The sequence below is a fragment of the Culex pipiens genome, chromosome 2, assembly GCF_016801865.2.
Source record: "Culex pipiens pallens isolate TS chromosome 2, TS_CPP_V2, whole genome shotgun sequence".
Lineage (NCBI taxonomy): Eukaryota > Metazoa > Arthropoda > Insecta > Diptera > Culicidae > Culex > Culex pipiens.
In genome coordinates, this window is record NC_068938.1 from 103,189,804 (window position 1) to 103,204,173 (window position 14,370).

The 14,370-nt window shown below is 37.2% G+C and overlaps 1 protein-coding gene across 1 annotated transcript; it reads left to right on the top strand.

Moving 5' to 3' along the window:
- Positions 1 to 523: 523 nt before the first annotated feature.
- On the top strand, positions 524 to 3,657 carry LOC120432051 (uncharacterized). The gene is made up of 2 exons (XM_039597183.2): positions 524 to 1,445; positions 1,521 to 3,657. Exons 1-2 carry the CDS (start codon positions 1,426 to 1,428, stop codon positions 1,906 to 1,908), a joined length of 408 nt encoding a protein of 135 aa, XP_039453117.1. The 5' UTR covers positions 524 to 1,425; the 3' UTR covers positions 1,909 to 3,657.
- The last annotated feature ends 10,713 nt before the right edge of the window (positions 3,658 to 14,370 follow it).

The following is a 14,370-nucleotide window of genomic DNA, read 5'->3' on the forward strand; positions in this document are numbered from 1 at the left end:
TAGCTTATTGTCATCGACAGGGTATTATGAAAACTGTTACTATTTTTTAGAACAGTAAAAAAAATCATTAGCCGGGAACCGTGGTGTAGGGGTAAGCGTGATTGCCTCTCACCCAGTCGGCCTGGGTTCGATCCCAGACGGTCCCGGTGGCATTTTTCGAGTTGAGATTGGTCTGATCACGCCTTCCGTCGGACGGGAAGTAAATGTTGGCCCCGGACTAACCTAAAAGGTTAGGTCGTTAGCTCAGTCCAGGTGTAGGAGTCGTCTCCCTGGGTCCTGTCTCGGTGGAGTCGCTGGTAGGCAGTTGGACTCACAATCCAAAGGTCGTCAGTTCAAATCCCGGGGTGGATGGAAGCTTAGGTGTAAAAAGAGGTTTGCAATTGCCTCAACAATCAAGCCTTCGAACACCTAGTTTCGAGTAGGAATCTCGCAATCGAGAACGCCAAGGCAATTCTGTAGAGCGAATAATTTGATTTTTTTGAAAAAAACGTTACTTAATCCACCTTTAGGTGGTTGGTGCCTTCCTCACATTCATGAAGTCAATACATTCAGTAAAAATAGCAACATTCCCTTAACATGTTTAACAAATCAACTTTATTACTAATTTCTTTTGATAGCGTTCGTAGACCATTAATTTTTCTGGCTCATCGGCAAAAAAAAAACTTATCCAACGATAGTTCGCATGGAAGATTCAGACAATATTTTTATCACAATATCTGAGATCCGGCCTCCAAAAAGTGTATGAATAACAGTTAAGTGCTAATAACTTTTGATAGGGTTGTCAGATCCTTGATATTTTAGGCTCATTTGAAAGGTCTTTCGATTATCTAACTAAAGATGGGTCGCATGATGGACCCGGACATCATTTTCATTGAAATATCTGAGATCCGGCCTCCAAAAAGTGTATAAATAACCCCCCATCCCCCATCTGCGTTACGTAATAAAAGAACGCTCCCTTATCTTTAAACAAAAGCTGTTCCAAATAGATCTAACCTGAATTGTCGAACAATTGTTTGGACCATTGAAAAATTTTCAAAAAAAATCATTTAGCCATTTTGAGAGGTACTTCTGATTTTGAGTATGTGATCTATTTTCACCTCCTTGTCTTATTTCCTTAGTCAACTCAATCGGAATTCTGAAATAAAATTCAATTCGAATCGTTTACGTAGGTATTTCGTTTTAAACGCAACAACCGATTTCGTGTATGCTCGGTTGTTGCGTTTGAAACGGAATACGTAAACGGTTCGAATTGAATTCCGTTTAGGAACTCCGATTGAGTTGACTGGGTCACTTTGGTCGACGCTCATATTCAGTACGCAGCCATTAACTGACAGGAAAAAGTTATATAACAGTTTTACCAACTGTCAATTTCACCCGGTCCGGCGGACGCTGTCAGTGTCAAAGCAGCAGCACAACAAAATACCAATGGAGCCGCGGCGGCATCGGTGAGTTGAAGATTTCTTTTAATCCGAGCAGCGAGTAAACTTCGATCAGCCACGTTTTCTTTTTTCTCCTTCCAGATGCAGCATCCTTGGCCAAACCGCCCCCCAAATCCAGCCAAACGACAGCGCAAGAAGGCAACATCTTGCAGAAGCTGTCCAAACTAGCGGGATGGAGATTTGTATGAGGATCGTGTTTGCGGACGAAAGAAGTCCTTCGGGGACGCAGGGACTGCATCGACATCTAAGTTCGGACGATCACCACAACACAGAGAACTTTCCAGGGGAGACGACGATCAAGATGTACCTGCTGCAGCACCATGTCGGCTATCCAGCGGTCCATTGTCGATCTCCAAACAGCGTCGAGGTCATCGGCGGCCAAACGCTGCGCAACACGGTCTTCCCGCCGCCCAGCAAACGCCTCTCGCGAATCCCTCATCTGGACATATTCCCTAAATCAAACGGCTGAAGCACCACCGGAGTGACCGTCGGCGCCATCGAACCAGTTAACCCGATCGTCGAGCAAGCCGGTCATTACGAAGACCGCCACGACCTCGGAAGCGGTTGACGAGCAAGACCTGTTCCAACCGGTCACGCCAAGACAAAGACGACAAAATCGACAGCTTCGCGGTGGCGTCAGTGAGGACGAAAGCAGCGGCCTCCACACGATCCACGTTCACCATTCGCTTTGTGTAAATGTAATCTTCTAACTGTAATTGCGTGAACTATCAATATATTTGCTTGAAAGGCATAATAAAATATAAATCCTTCTGCTGACCGTGGCCGATGGCCTAATAATAGTGTGATCGATTGAATGGCAATCTCGCCTCTACGAGAAATCAAAAGGCATCTGTACAAGCATTCCTTAACCGACTCACGCCCACGTAGCTCAAGAATCTAGGTTTCTTCCAGTATACAACAAACAAGAAATTTCAAAAAGTATAGTAATTTCTAAATTCTATAAGTGCTTTTAACTGTTGATTGGGTTGTCAGATTTTCAACGTTTTGGGCGCGTTGGAAAGGTTTTTTGACTACGCATCCAACGACGGGTCACATGATTGACCCGGACATCATTTTCATCAAAATATCTGAGATCCGGCCTCAAGAAATGGTATGACTAACACTTAAGTGCTTATAACTCTTGATAGGGTTGTCAGATTTTCAATGTTTTGGGCGCGTTGGAAAGGTCTTTTGACTACGCATCCAACGACGGGTCACATGATTGACCCGGGCATCATTTTCATCAAAATATCTGAGATCCGGCCTCAAGAAATGGCATGAAATACACTTAAGTGCTAATAACTTTTGATAGGGTTGTCAGATTTTCAATGTTTTGGACGCGTTGGAAAGGTCTTTTGACTACGCATCCAACGACGGGTCACATGATTGACCCGGACATCATTTTCATCAAAATATCTGAGATCCGGCCTCAAGAAATAGTATGACAAACACTTAAGTGCTAATAACTTTTGATAGGGTTGTCAGATTTTCAATGTTTTGGACGCGTTGGAAAGGTCTTTTGACTACGCATCCAACGACTGGTCACATGATTGACCCGGACATCATTTTCATCAAAATATCTGAGATCTGGCCTCAAGAAATAGTATGACAAACACTTAAGTGCTAATAACTTTTGATAGGGTTGTCAGATCTTCAATGTTTTGGACTCGTTAGAAAGGTGTTTTAATTACCCATCCATCGAAAGGTTGCAAGACAGATCCGGCCAACGTTTTCATCTAAATATCTGAGATCCGGCCTCTGACAAGTGTATAAAAAACACTTAAGTGCTTATAACTTTTGGTAGGGTTGTCAAATCTTCAATGTTTTGGACTCGTTAGAAAGGTCTTTTAAACACCTTTCAGAAAATGTATAATATGCCAGGTTTTCTTACAAAAACCACCCTTTTTACAATCTTCCGGACTTTAGTCAAAATCGTTTTTTTAGCATAACTTTTGAAGTACTTAACTAAACTTCATAATTTTCAATAGGGACTTATGGGACCCCAAGACAAATCGAATGAGACCAAAACGGTCCAAATCGGTTAAGCCAGTGCTGAGATAATCGAGTGCATATTTTTTGGTGCACAGACCCACATCCCTACACACACACACACACACAGACATTTGCTCAGAATTTGATTCTGAGTCGATAGGTATACGTGAAGGTGGGTCTAGGAGGTCAAATTAAGAAGTTCGTTTTTCGAGTGATTTTATAGCCTTTCCTCAGTAAAGTGAGGAAGGCAAAAAGTCATGGTAAAATTATGTCTGGGAATGGATACACCTTTTATGTTAGAAAAAATATATAATTTTCCCTCGGAAATGTGTAAATTCACCACATTTCAGTTATTATGTCACATTTTCAGTCCAAATTGATTCAATATCACATCAGAAAAGATGTAATATTAAACCTTACAGTTTAACATCTTCCAAACTTACACAATTTTATACTGTTATATTAAAAAGTGAATTAGAAAATCGCCAGTAATGGGTTTCCAAACATTTTCATAGCACTTTTGAAATAACAGCTCTCAAGTTTATACGGATACTTATATGGAATAATAATAAAAATAATTTAGCAACCTGTTTACAGATGGTTAGTTGCAATTAACTAATTCTTTGCTCCGGGCTCCGATTCCGTCCAGCTTTTGGAGATTTAGTGACTCCGACTCCAGCTTTCCAAAAATACCCGACTCTACCAACTTCGACTCCGACTCCAACTCAACAGCCCTGGAGTTTACAGTCCTTCAAAACTTCTTTGCTATCCAAGGTTGTACTATTCTACAGTACCGAGCCCGCAATCAATACTCTCTCTGAAAAGACCAGATTAAACTCATTTAAATTTCCCCCTTTTTGTTTTAATTTTCGCCTTCTTCGCGAGGCAAAAATTAATCCGCTTACAAATAAATACGCGAGGCCAAAAGTGTGCTGCTGACATTGCAGTGCATTGCATTCGGTGCAGGACGACCAATTGCGAGTTGCATAATTAAAGGCGCCTGCCACAGCCCGAGTTGGGTCGTTCTGTTGTTGTTGTTGTTGTTGTGAATGTTACTGCTATTGTAAAAGTATTTGCACTGCGCGCGTCCACACCGTGATTGCGGGGGAGGAAAAGTAAAATCGTCATTTACATTATGCAATTTTTCATCCGCATTCACCCCGCTTCACCTCTCCCGCTGGATTTCTGCGAGAAATTTCGCGAAGCAGAAGATAATTTCCCTCGTGAATTGCAAGTGAGGAAAGGAAGGAACGGAACGGTGTATTAGGTTTTTTATTTTTATTTTATTATTTATTATTACTTTTTTTTGTTTCTGTTGAAAAGCAGTGTTTTTTTTTCATAATCCATTATATTTTTAAAAACAGAAATTAATGTTTAAATGAATAAGTTTTCAAGCCCACCTCGACCCACAATGTTGCACATTGGCCGTGACCAGTTTCCCAGAAGCAGCAGCAGCAGCAGCGGAGATTGCTGAGAAAAATGGAGACGAACTGCGCAAGAGATTTTCATTCCAATTAGGAAATGCCGGGCAAAGGTTTTTCCGACTGGCTGATTGCGACAGTTCTGCTGCAGCAGCTGCAGCTGGGACCATTTTTGCTTCATTACAAATCCACTTTGGGTTCCGCCGGACTTGGGATCACATAAAAACGATTTGAAGTTTTACAAACTGTTGAAAAGTTCTAAACTTCAAAAAACTTATTTCTTCTTGAAAAATGTTTAAAGTTCAGGATTTTATACTGACACATTTTAATTAAATTACATCGAATTTTTCAATTCCTTCATAGAGGTCTTTACTTTGAACTGCCTTGGACCTGTCTCCGAGGTCCTAGTGGAGTGAATAAATTTGTAGTGGTGGCGGTTCTGTCAAGCTCGCGAGGGAGTGGAATTTAAATACTATGCTGATTATTTGTAGATTGGTGCCAAATGGTGCACCCACAGCAGTTCTTCGCAACTACTGTGAATGACCAAGTGCAACTGATGCGTGGAAAAACTTTTAGCTAAGCTAATTTGGATTTGAAAAGATGATTCGAATAGCTACACTAATATGCCTTTTTTTTACAGTTTTAAATTGGTATATTGTATCTCTGTAGATTTTGAGATATATTTTTAAAAAAAATTGGTCTGACAATTTAACAACTAATGATTGTTATTTCAAGCCATAAATTTTATCTTAAAAAAGCTTAATCTAGGGTGAATAGAATCGGGGAAACTGATATTTTTTTTTTAATTTTGAGTACTCTAAAAACTTCTGTACCTGTTTATACTGCATGCAGTACATGTAAATCTAGTCCCGATTTGCACCAGTTGACGGAACTTCAATTTAAACAAACAGACACCTAGGTTTGGAATCCCCGCGATGTCACCAGATCTAAAAAAAACTGAATAATTTTGAATTCTCTGTATTTTGATATCTTAAAATATTCGGTAAAAATTTAATACCAAACTTGAAAAAAACACTTAACTAACTGGTTCTTCTCTGTATTTTCAGATTACTCATTATAACCAGACAAATCTAGTGAATTGATGTAAGTATTTTGAACAATCATGCAACACATTTTTTTGTTTCCAGATTACCATTTATAATACACTCATGCCAAATTTAACAAAAACAAAATAACATAAAAAATTGTAAAAATCTTTACATTTGGCTGTTCATGTACCCGCAGCAAGCGGTCAAGAGTGAAATGGTCTGGACTTAGGTTTAGAGAATAATTTTGATATTTGAAAGTTGTGCCTTCTGAAACCATTTATGTGTATTTATTTGTACAAATGTTATGGATTTTGTACTTTTTTCAAATATAAAGTTTAACCAAAATATTTAACCAAGCTGTTTGCACCATTATTAAACTAACAGCTTATATTTACATTCTTCCAGCAACAAACATGAAACAGACAATATTTTATAAACAAGTTGAATCTCTGTGTGATTTTTTTTTGTGAAATTGATTTGGATATATAAGAAGGTAAATCGTTGCCCGAAGTTTGCCCCCAAAGTCATTAAACCGTTCAAACTACAATGAAGCTATTCCCAATCTTTTACACGTTAGCCGTTTTGTTGGCGTTTATTGCTGCCAATCCAGCATTAAAATCGCCACCCATCATTTCATGTGGAGGCCCCGATTGTCCTAATAATCGTCCGAAGTATATGCAAGATATAAGGAAAAGACAAAAAGCGTTAATGGAGAAAATGATGTGGACTGTGGGATAAACATTGTTGGTTGTGTAATTGAATGTTGTTTTAATGAATAAATGAACTCTCAATTCATTAGGCTAATTATTGGTTTTGGTTTCAAGCATTACATGTTGGAGTTTTTCATTGTTGTTAAGGGTGCACAGCAACCAAGGAAGTTGTTGCCTTCTTATTCCAAATTTGTTGAACTTACGGACCCAATCCTGAAATAATTTGGTTATAAAAATTTACAAATTTTGTTGTTAATCTTTATGGAAATAGTAGCTTGGGGGATGAATAAAAAATTACATTGATAGTTCCCGTAGTTTAAAAGATAATAAAATCTCTGTAACAAAAATCTGAGTGCAAAAGCTCTGGTTGATGTGCACCGTTAAAACTAATGTTGTCGGAATAATAATTATCTTTATACATGCTGACCTAATTGAAAGTAAAATAGTTTTGAATTTTGTTACTATTATCCTGGGGGGGGGGGGTCCTGTGAGCAAAAGTGGAACCGTTTTTTAACTGTCAAAGCGGAACCATTTTACTGTTCGCCAGAAGATGCAAGTATTGTTATCGATCATTAGGGAAATTAATGTAAAAAGCAATTATGGTGTGTTGATTTTTTGTAAGGGATGTGAAGTCGGTGAAACAGAATATTTTTCGAGACTAGACGTTGAAAACGATAAATTTTATGATGCTGGAGTTGAAGTTGACTTCTGGGAATTTTTGGTATTAACGTTGCTGGAGCAAGCGGGTTCATATTCTATTTATTCGTATTTAAAAAAAAAACTAGTTGCATTTGTTTAAAAAAAATACAGTAACTTATTGTACGTGTAAAGTTGAAAAAAAAATGTTGTAGCTGTTGCTAAGCTATTCCGTCCGGCGTGTTGGGTGGCCGGGAACTATCTATGCTGAGAGTGCTGACAGGGTATTAATATTTGTTCTCATCAACATTAAATCATAGAACTGCTGCCAAAACCACGTAGTTTGTTTTTTTGCATACATTGAATGGACTTTCATAACGAACTGAAAACTTGAAAAAAAAATGCGCACAACATATTTCAAAAACAAAATATTCAAGTGCAAGGAAAAAGTCACGCTTGTGCATGAACCTCCTCCTACTTTTTTGATGTAAACAAAGTGGGATCATTCGACAATTTCTTTTCGCATTCTCTCTTCCCAAATTACATTTTTAAACCAACTAGCCACCACCTAGTTTTATTAAGGTTTTATGGTAGCATCTTGATTGCTTAGTTGTTTTATTTGAGCATTCACCGCAACCAATTAGCAATAGCTAATTAAAAGGTTCTAACAGGGTTTTATGCCTCGGACAAAAAACCTTGTGACAATAAAAGCTAAATGGCTTTCAATAAGGTTTTATGAAAGTTTTAAGTGAGTCTTGAAAACTTTTTTCGCATGCTTCTTTAAAACCAAGGGTATTTTAGCTGTCAAGTGCCATTAGGCATGCAAAAAGCTTTATTAAAACCACAAGCTCATGAAAAAGCTTTTAACGCGGCCAATTAGCAGTGCATAAATATGGAGATAAACGCGTGTTCTGATTGAATGTGATTATAATGACATTTGAAGTTCTTTTAAAAATGCAATCCTTATTTAGATTGCAATCCCGATTTACGCAGTTTTGATTCCTACCCCAACTTTGTCTCTGATTTTCGCTTGCAGAGATTCTGCCCTTTTTGATTTTTTTAGATTATTGTGATCTATTCGAAGAAAATAATATGCAAAAATGGAGGTGAATATAATATTGAAAAGCTACTTCTCATAAAAATAAATATTACTGATTTGATTTTTTATATTTTTCAAATTAATTGCGAATAATTCGTTGAGAACAACATTTGTATTTAATAATCCAGCCGATCTAACCAAACCGCCACTGTTCTAATTGTTTTTGTAGGTGTGAAAAGTTTATTGATACAAATGTTTCGTTCTTTTTTATTCCTTTTCCTGTTGAAAATATTTGTAAACTGGTTGCAAGGTTTTTGATAATTTTTATGAATTTCCCGCACACACAAAATTACTCAGATTTATTCCTAGTAAGTTTCATTGTATGAGAGGACTGGGGTTGATATAAAAAGGCGATTCGTCTTTTAGTGTAACCAACACTTTTCATCAGTTGAAACAAAGATGAAACTGCTCTCGATCTTTTTCGTCATTGCCGTGCTGCTAGCGATAGTTGCGGCAGTTTTTACACCCCCAAACAATCGGATTAGAAATGTTTTAAACCGTAAAAATCAAGTGGATATGATGCAAATGGGATAAAAGGTTTTTTAATTCATGTAATGGGATATTTTTGGCTAAATAAATGAACTGTGTGTAAAAAAATATTTTATTTCAGTAAGTTAGTATTATTAAAAAAAGAATACTCATTCCAAGCTGGGCACACCCATAGTTGGGCATCGCCATCCGAGAGAATAAAAAACACGGTCTTGTAGTATAATGGTACTGCGAACGGACACAGAGGATAAATCCCGAGATTGACGAGAGCGTTATTCTCATTTCAAAACAGTTCATCAACAAAAAAAAGTGCCGATATCGAGACTCAAACCCAAGACCTTTGACATATCGAACCGCGCCTTTGCCGTATAGGCCACCGTAGTTCGATGACTATGAGTTGGTCATTTGCCAATATAAGCCACTCAAAGGGAAGAACTGTTTCAATGAACAAATGAACATGATTTAGTAGTGGTTCACCCGCGAGAGGTTTATTCTTACATTTAATTTTGGTAGAGCTATTCTCTCGGCTTAGTACTGTGGGTGCATAAAAATTAACTCAGTTTTAACTCAACAACGATTGTTTGCTTTGAGAAATTTTCATACAGATGACCAAAATCAGTCGTGTTCCATTGGCAGCAAGAGTCCTGATTGGTCAAATCGAGACTCCCACTCGCGAACATAAATCGGTCTCGATGCAAAACATCAATCAATTCACTTTTTCCCTCTTTCTCTCTCAGTCGAATCGATAAGTAAATCAAATGGACTTACAGAGGCCGATTGCGCTATGTGCTATTGTGTTGGTCCAAGTCAAAGCTATTGCAATCAACTGCGTTGGGATTTTCATTATATAATAGACAATTTAAAAAAAAAGGTATTTTTACTTTTCATCACTCATTCAATTGTGTGAGAAATAAATGCGCCTAAATGTATACCTGTTTCATTGATTAGAGTGTTATCAATTTTACTTTTCTGCGCGGAATACACCGAATAAATTTAAACTTGAATGCATGATTTTGAGACAACCTTAAATACAGCTGTTTAAATTTGGAAACAAATAAATGGGATTCTCGGTCTTCCCCATACGATCGACAAAGAACTTCATCCTATGTTGATGATGGATTTTATTAGTTAAACACGTGATAAATTATTAAATTGACTACAAAGCGTTTCAGTAGAACGCAAGCAGTTTGCTTCGAATCAAAATTGCTTTTATATGTATTTGCTTGGTGTCAAAATTTTTCAAAATGTCGCCATGAACTCAATTTGGCCCAAAATCAACTTGCGACAAGATAGCATGATCATGCCGATTTGTAAGACTTCAACATTCCCCCATCATCACTCCAAGCTGAATACCTCATCATTTCGTTTCATGTTTGTACACACTCGTCTTGTCGAGTGGAAAATATCCATGCACCATAAGTGGACCTCTTCACAGCCTCGCCGAGAGGCCACTCGAGGCCTAGAAGAGGGAGGGACCCTCCTGAAAACATCTTCTTTACATAACTACACCTCGACAGCGCCATCTCTCGCTATTGCTTAGAATCACCTTTAAGACTTGCCGCAAATAAATCCACACCGACTCCGGCGAGCCATTTCGGTTTTGGCTAGATGGCGCGCGCGCAACCAACGACCGAGGACAAGACTTATGGCTGACTGCTCCGGGATCTCTACCCAAGTTGCTCAAGTATGCGTAATTAAATTTTGTTCTTCACTTGGAAAGAATGTCCCTCCTTCCCACGGCCACGGTGATCCTCGAGGTCCCGCACAGCTCCCAGGAACATCATTAAGAGGAGGGCACCAACAGCAAAAAGAGAGAGCAGGAAAATGCGAGCTTCATCCAATTTCTGCCAACACGGGCCGTGTCACGTAACACCAAGCCGTGGGTGGAGGGGGCAATTTGTAACCCCGCGCGAGTTTTGAACTTCTCCGTTGCTCCGTTGTAAGGTCGGAAATCAAGTTGCATCGACTGTGAAGAACTACGCAGCGGCGTAACAACGCAAATATTAAATTTCTCAGCGAAACTTTGTTAGGAAAAGGACGCACATCATCTCTCGCGGTACGGCACTAACGAGCACGTGCAAGAGGACACGTGATGGATGGAGAAGCGGTGGCGCAGGGTCTTTTATCACTGAACTTGTTCAACCTGGCTGGAGAAGTGAGTTCTATAGATCATTCATCAAACTTAAAGTTTTCTAATGAGTGTTCCACCGTTATATCTACATGATACTGATTTCTCATTGAGGTTGACGATTTATGACGCTATCGAAAAAACTAACTTAATCCACCTATGTGGTTGATGCCTTCCACACTATTTCCTATAAATTGATCCGAAAATATTTTTCAACTGAATTATTAACTCTTTGGAAAGTACATCATATATTGCCAGATTCAGACTCGTTTGAAAGGTCTTTCAATTACCTAACCAACGATGGGTTGGATAATCAATCTGGACATCGTTTACTTCAATTTTTTTTCTTCCATTTATTGGACTCGTTGGAAAGATCTTTCAATTACCTATGCAACGATGTGTAACATGATGGTATTGGAATCAATTTCTTGCCATTTATCTAACATCCCGATATATGAGAAAACACATTTTTAAGCATAACTTTTGAACTACTTATCGAAACTTCAATTTGTATAAAACTCGATCTATGGGACCCTAAACCAAGTCGAATGCAACTGGTTTGGGTCAAATCGGTTCAGCCAGTGCCGAGAAACATGAGCTAGTTTGTTGGTCACATACATACATACTAGGGTGCCCAGAATATGGGACATTTTTTCAAAACCTCGCTCCACAAGCTGAATATTGTTCCTTGACCTATTTTAGGACTCTGGGCCAAATATAACCAAATCGGTCATCATTTACCCATTGATACTCGGAGGTGAAGTTTGTATGGGAAAAATCGAAAAAATGTATGGAAAACCCAAGTTTCTTACGGTTTGGTCTGCACGGTGCGCTACTTCCATCCAAAAATTCCCAAAAGTGAGATTCTTATTGAAAATTTAATGCTCTACAACTTTGTAGAACATACCAAAGCTGTAAAACTCGATCCTGAAAAGTTATTAGCGATTTAAAAAAGTCATTTTTGTATGAAAAATATTTTTTTTCACCAGCTTTAGGCTCGGGTATCAATGGGTTAATCTCATCCAATGTCGCTCAAAATTTACACAGATGCTTAAAATTACCCAAAAAACCGTTTTCCGCTTGTGGAACAGGGGGTCATTTTTTCTGGGCACCCTAATACATACACACAGACATTTGTTCAGTTTTCGATTCTGAGTCGATATGTATTCATGAAGGTGGGTCTACGAAGTTCATATGAAAAGTTCAATTTTCGAGCAGGATTATAGCCTTAGCGAGGAAGGCAAAAGGGAGAAACATTTAAGAGCGAGTCCACGAACAGGGGACGTCGTTTGGACCTCACCAATCTGCCTGAAATTTTCAGGGGTTGTTTGTACATATAAAACTAGCATCTGGCCAAGATATGAGCACTCTAGATCAACGGGAAGTGGGGCAAATCGGGACACAAAGTTTGAAAGTTCAAAAACGTCAAAAATCTTAAAAAGGCTATAACTTAGGCAAAATTCAATTTAAAAAAAAAGGCTTAAAATGCAATGAAATGCAGGGAGAAGCATCCCAATTGGTTCAATCTAAAGGGAGTTATTGGCATTTTAGTGAAAAAATAGCATAATTTTCAAACTCAAATAAAAAAGTGTTCCATCCAGATATCAACTCGGTTCGACCTGCAGCTTGTAGGGGACATCTGGGACTACCATCTGAGACTGAGAACGCTTTGGGTAAGGCAGTTTAACATATTAAATATACACTTTTACTTTTAGTGAATTTTTTGGTTGTAAATTTTTGCTCGGGGGACCCCTTAGATCAAAATTTCCGGTGATAATTTCATCATATTCGTGTTCCTGAGACAATTTCACAATAGAAACATGCATAAAAATGTTTATTTTCATCCATTTTAACCCTTTAAAAAATGAAGGTAAGGTCAGAAAAGCAAAATATAGAGAATTTTCTCAGCTTTTCAAAAATATGGGCACTAATTTTAATAAATTAATAACTGCGACTATTTTCAAAATAATTACCTAAAAAAGGCTTTAACTTAAAAACGGTGTAATTTATCAAAATTTCACAAAAGTAATTTTTGATTACAAATTTCGATATTCGAATTCGAAAAATTTTGGCGACGGATATTTCGATTTTTTTTAATCCGTATTGATTCAAAAATTCATTATCCGGTCAAAGATTTTTTTCCGTTCTGGAATTGTCTGAAAAGTTGGCATTGGATGTGCCCAAAAACATACCAGAAAATTTAAAAAAAAATAATGTTTTTTGACAAATTAAGTTTTAGTGACAAAAAGCGAAATTAAAAATCACAAAAAAATAAACCGTGTATCAACCGTGTATCCAACAACTTTGCCGTAGACACCAAGTCGATCAAAAAATTCTTTCAAAAGATACAGATTTTTTTATTTTCTTATATTATGTTTGTATGGACGGCTGCCAAATTTGTATGGAAAGTTATATGGACAAATCAATTATGCAAAATGTGGGTATACAGAAAAAAAAATAATGTTCTTGTTTTTTTTTTTCAAATATTTGCTGTATTTCAGCAACCAGAGGTCTAATCTTCAATGTCCCCTAATCAAGGACACTATTTAATCAGAACCCGAGCAGACGGAAATAACTTGGGAATAACATTTTTTGATATTTGAAAATACTAGGCCAATAACATTTTATGTTATTCATAACAAGATTTGTTATTCGTCGTTATGATTTTTTTGTTATTGGATTGTGATTGTAATAACAAACTAATAACATTTTTAGTTATTCTTCGAACAAATCTTTGTTATTATTTTTTGTTATTTTAACAACTAATCCGAACATCCCAATAACAGTTGGAGTTATTCTTCCATAACAAAAAATGTTATTCCAAAGTTGTTTTGGCTTTCAACCAATATCAGACCAATAACAAATTTTGTTATGATAACATAAACTGTTATCAAACTCTTATGCAAAACATGATTTTTCAAGAAGATTCCATAACAATTTCTATTATTTTAACAGTATTTGTTATTGAAATGGTATGAATTTTGTTATTACCGTCTGCCCGGGAATCGAAAAACGGAATTTTTCAGTTAAAATTATTCTTTTATAGGCTATATCTTGAAAACGGTGCACTTTATCAAAAAATCTGTAAAATACGTTTAGATTGCAAATTTGATTTGATTTTGTCAAAATGATAAATTCATGGCATGAAATTCAATTTTGTTTTTTTGCTCCCGCCCTCTTCCTCCTCTGGACTTTGGAACACAAAAATCAAAAAATATTTGCATCAGGTAAAAAAATCGAGCAATACCTTCCAATATGTCCAACATAATAGCATTTTTGTTAGCCTTTATTCAAAAATTTTAATTAGTTTTTTAAAGAAAAAAGCTGAAAATTTCACATAAGTTTCATCTTTTAACATTAAAATCGAATCAAAAGTTTTAAATTACACAGCTTACAGTCAAAGTAAA

Excerpts from the sequence above, each read along its gene's own strand:
- LOC120432051 (XM_039597183.2), top strand. The coding sequence starts at position 1,426 with ATGGAGCCGCGGCGGCATCG. Across the intron at positions 1,446-1,520 it reads ATGGAGCCGCGGCGGCATCG|ATGCAGCATCCTTGGCCAAA; the intron begins GTGAGTTGAAGA and ends TTCTCCTTCCAG.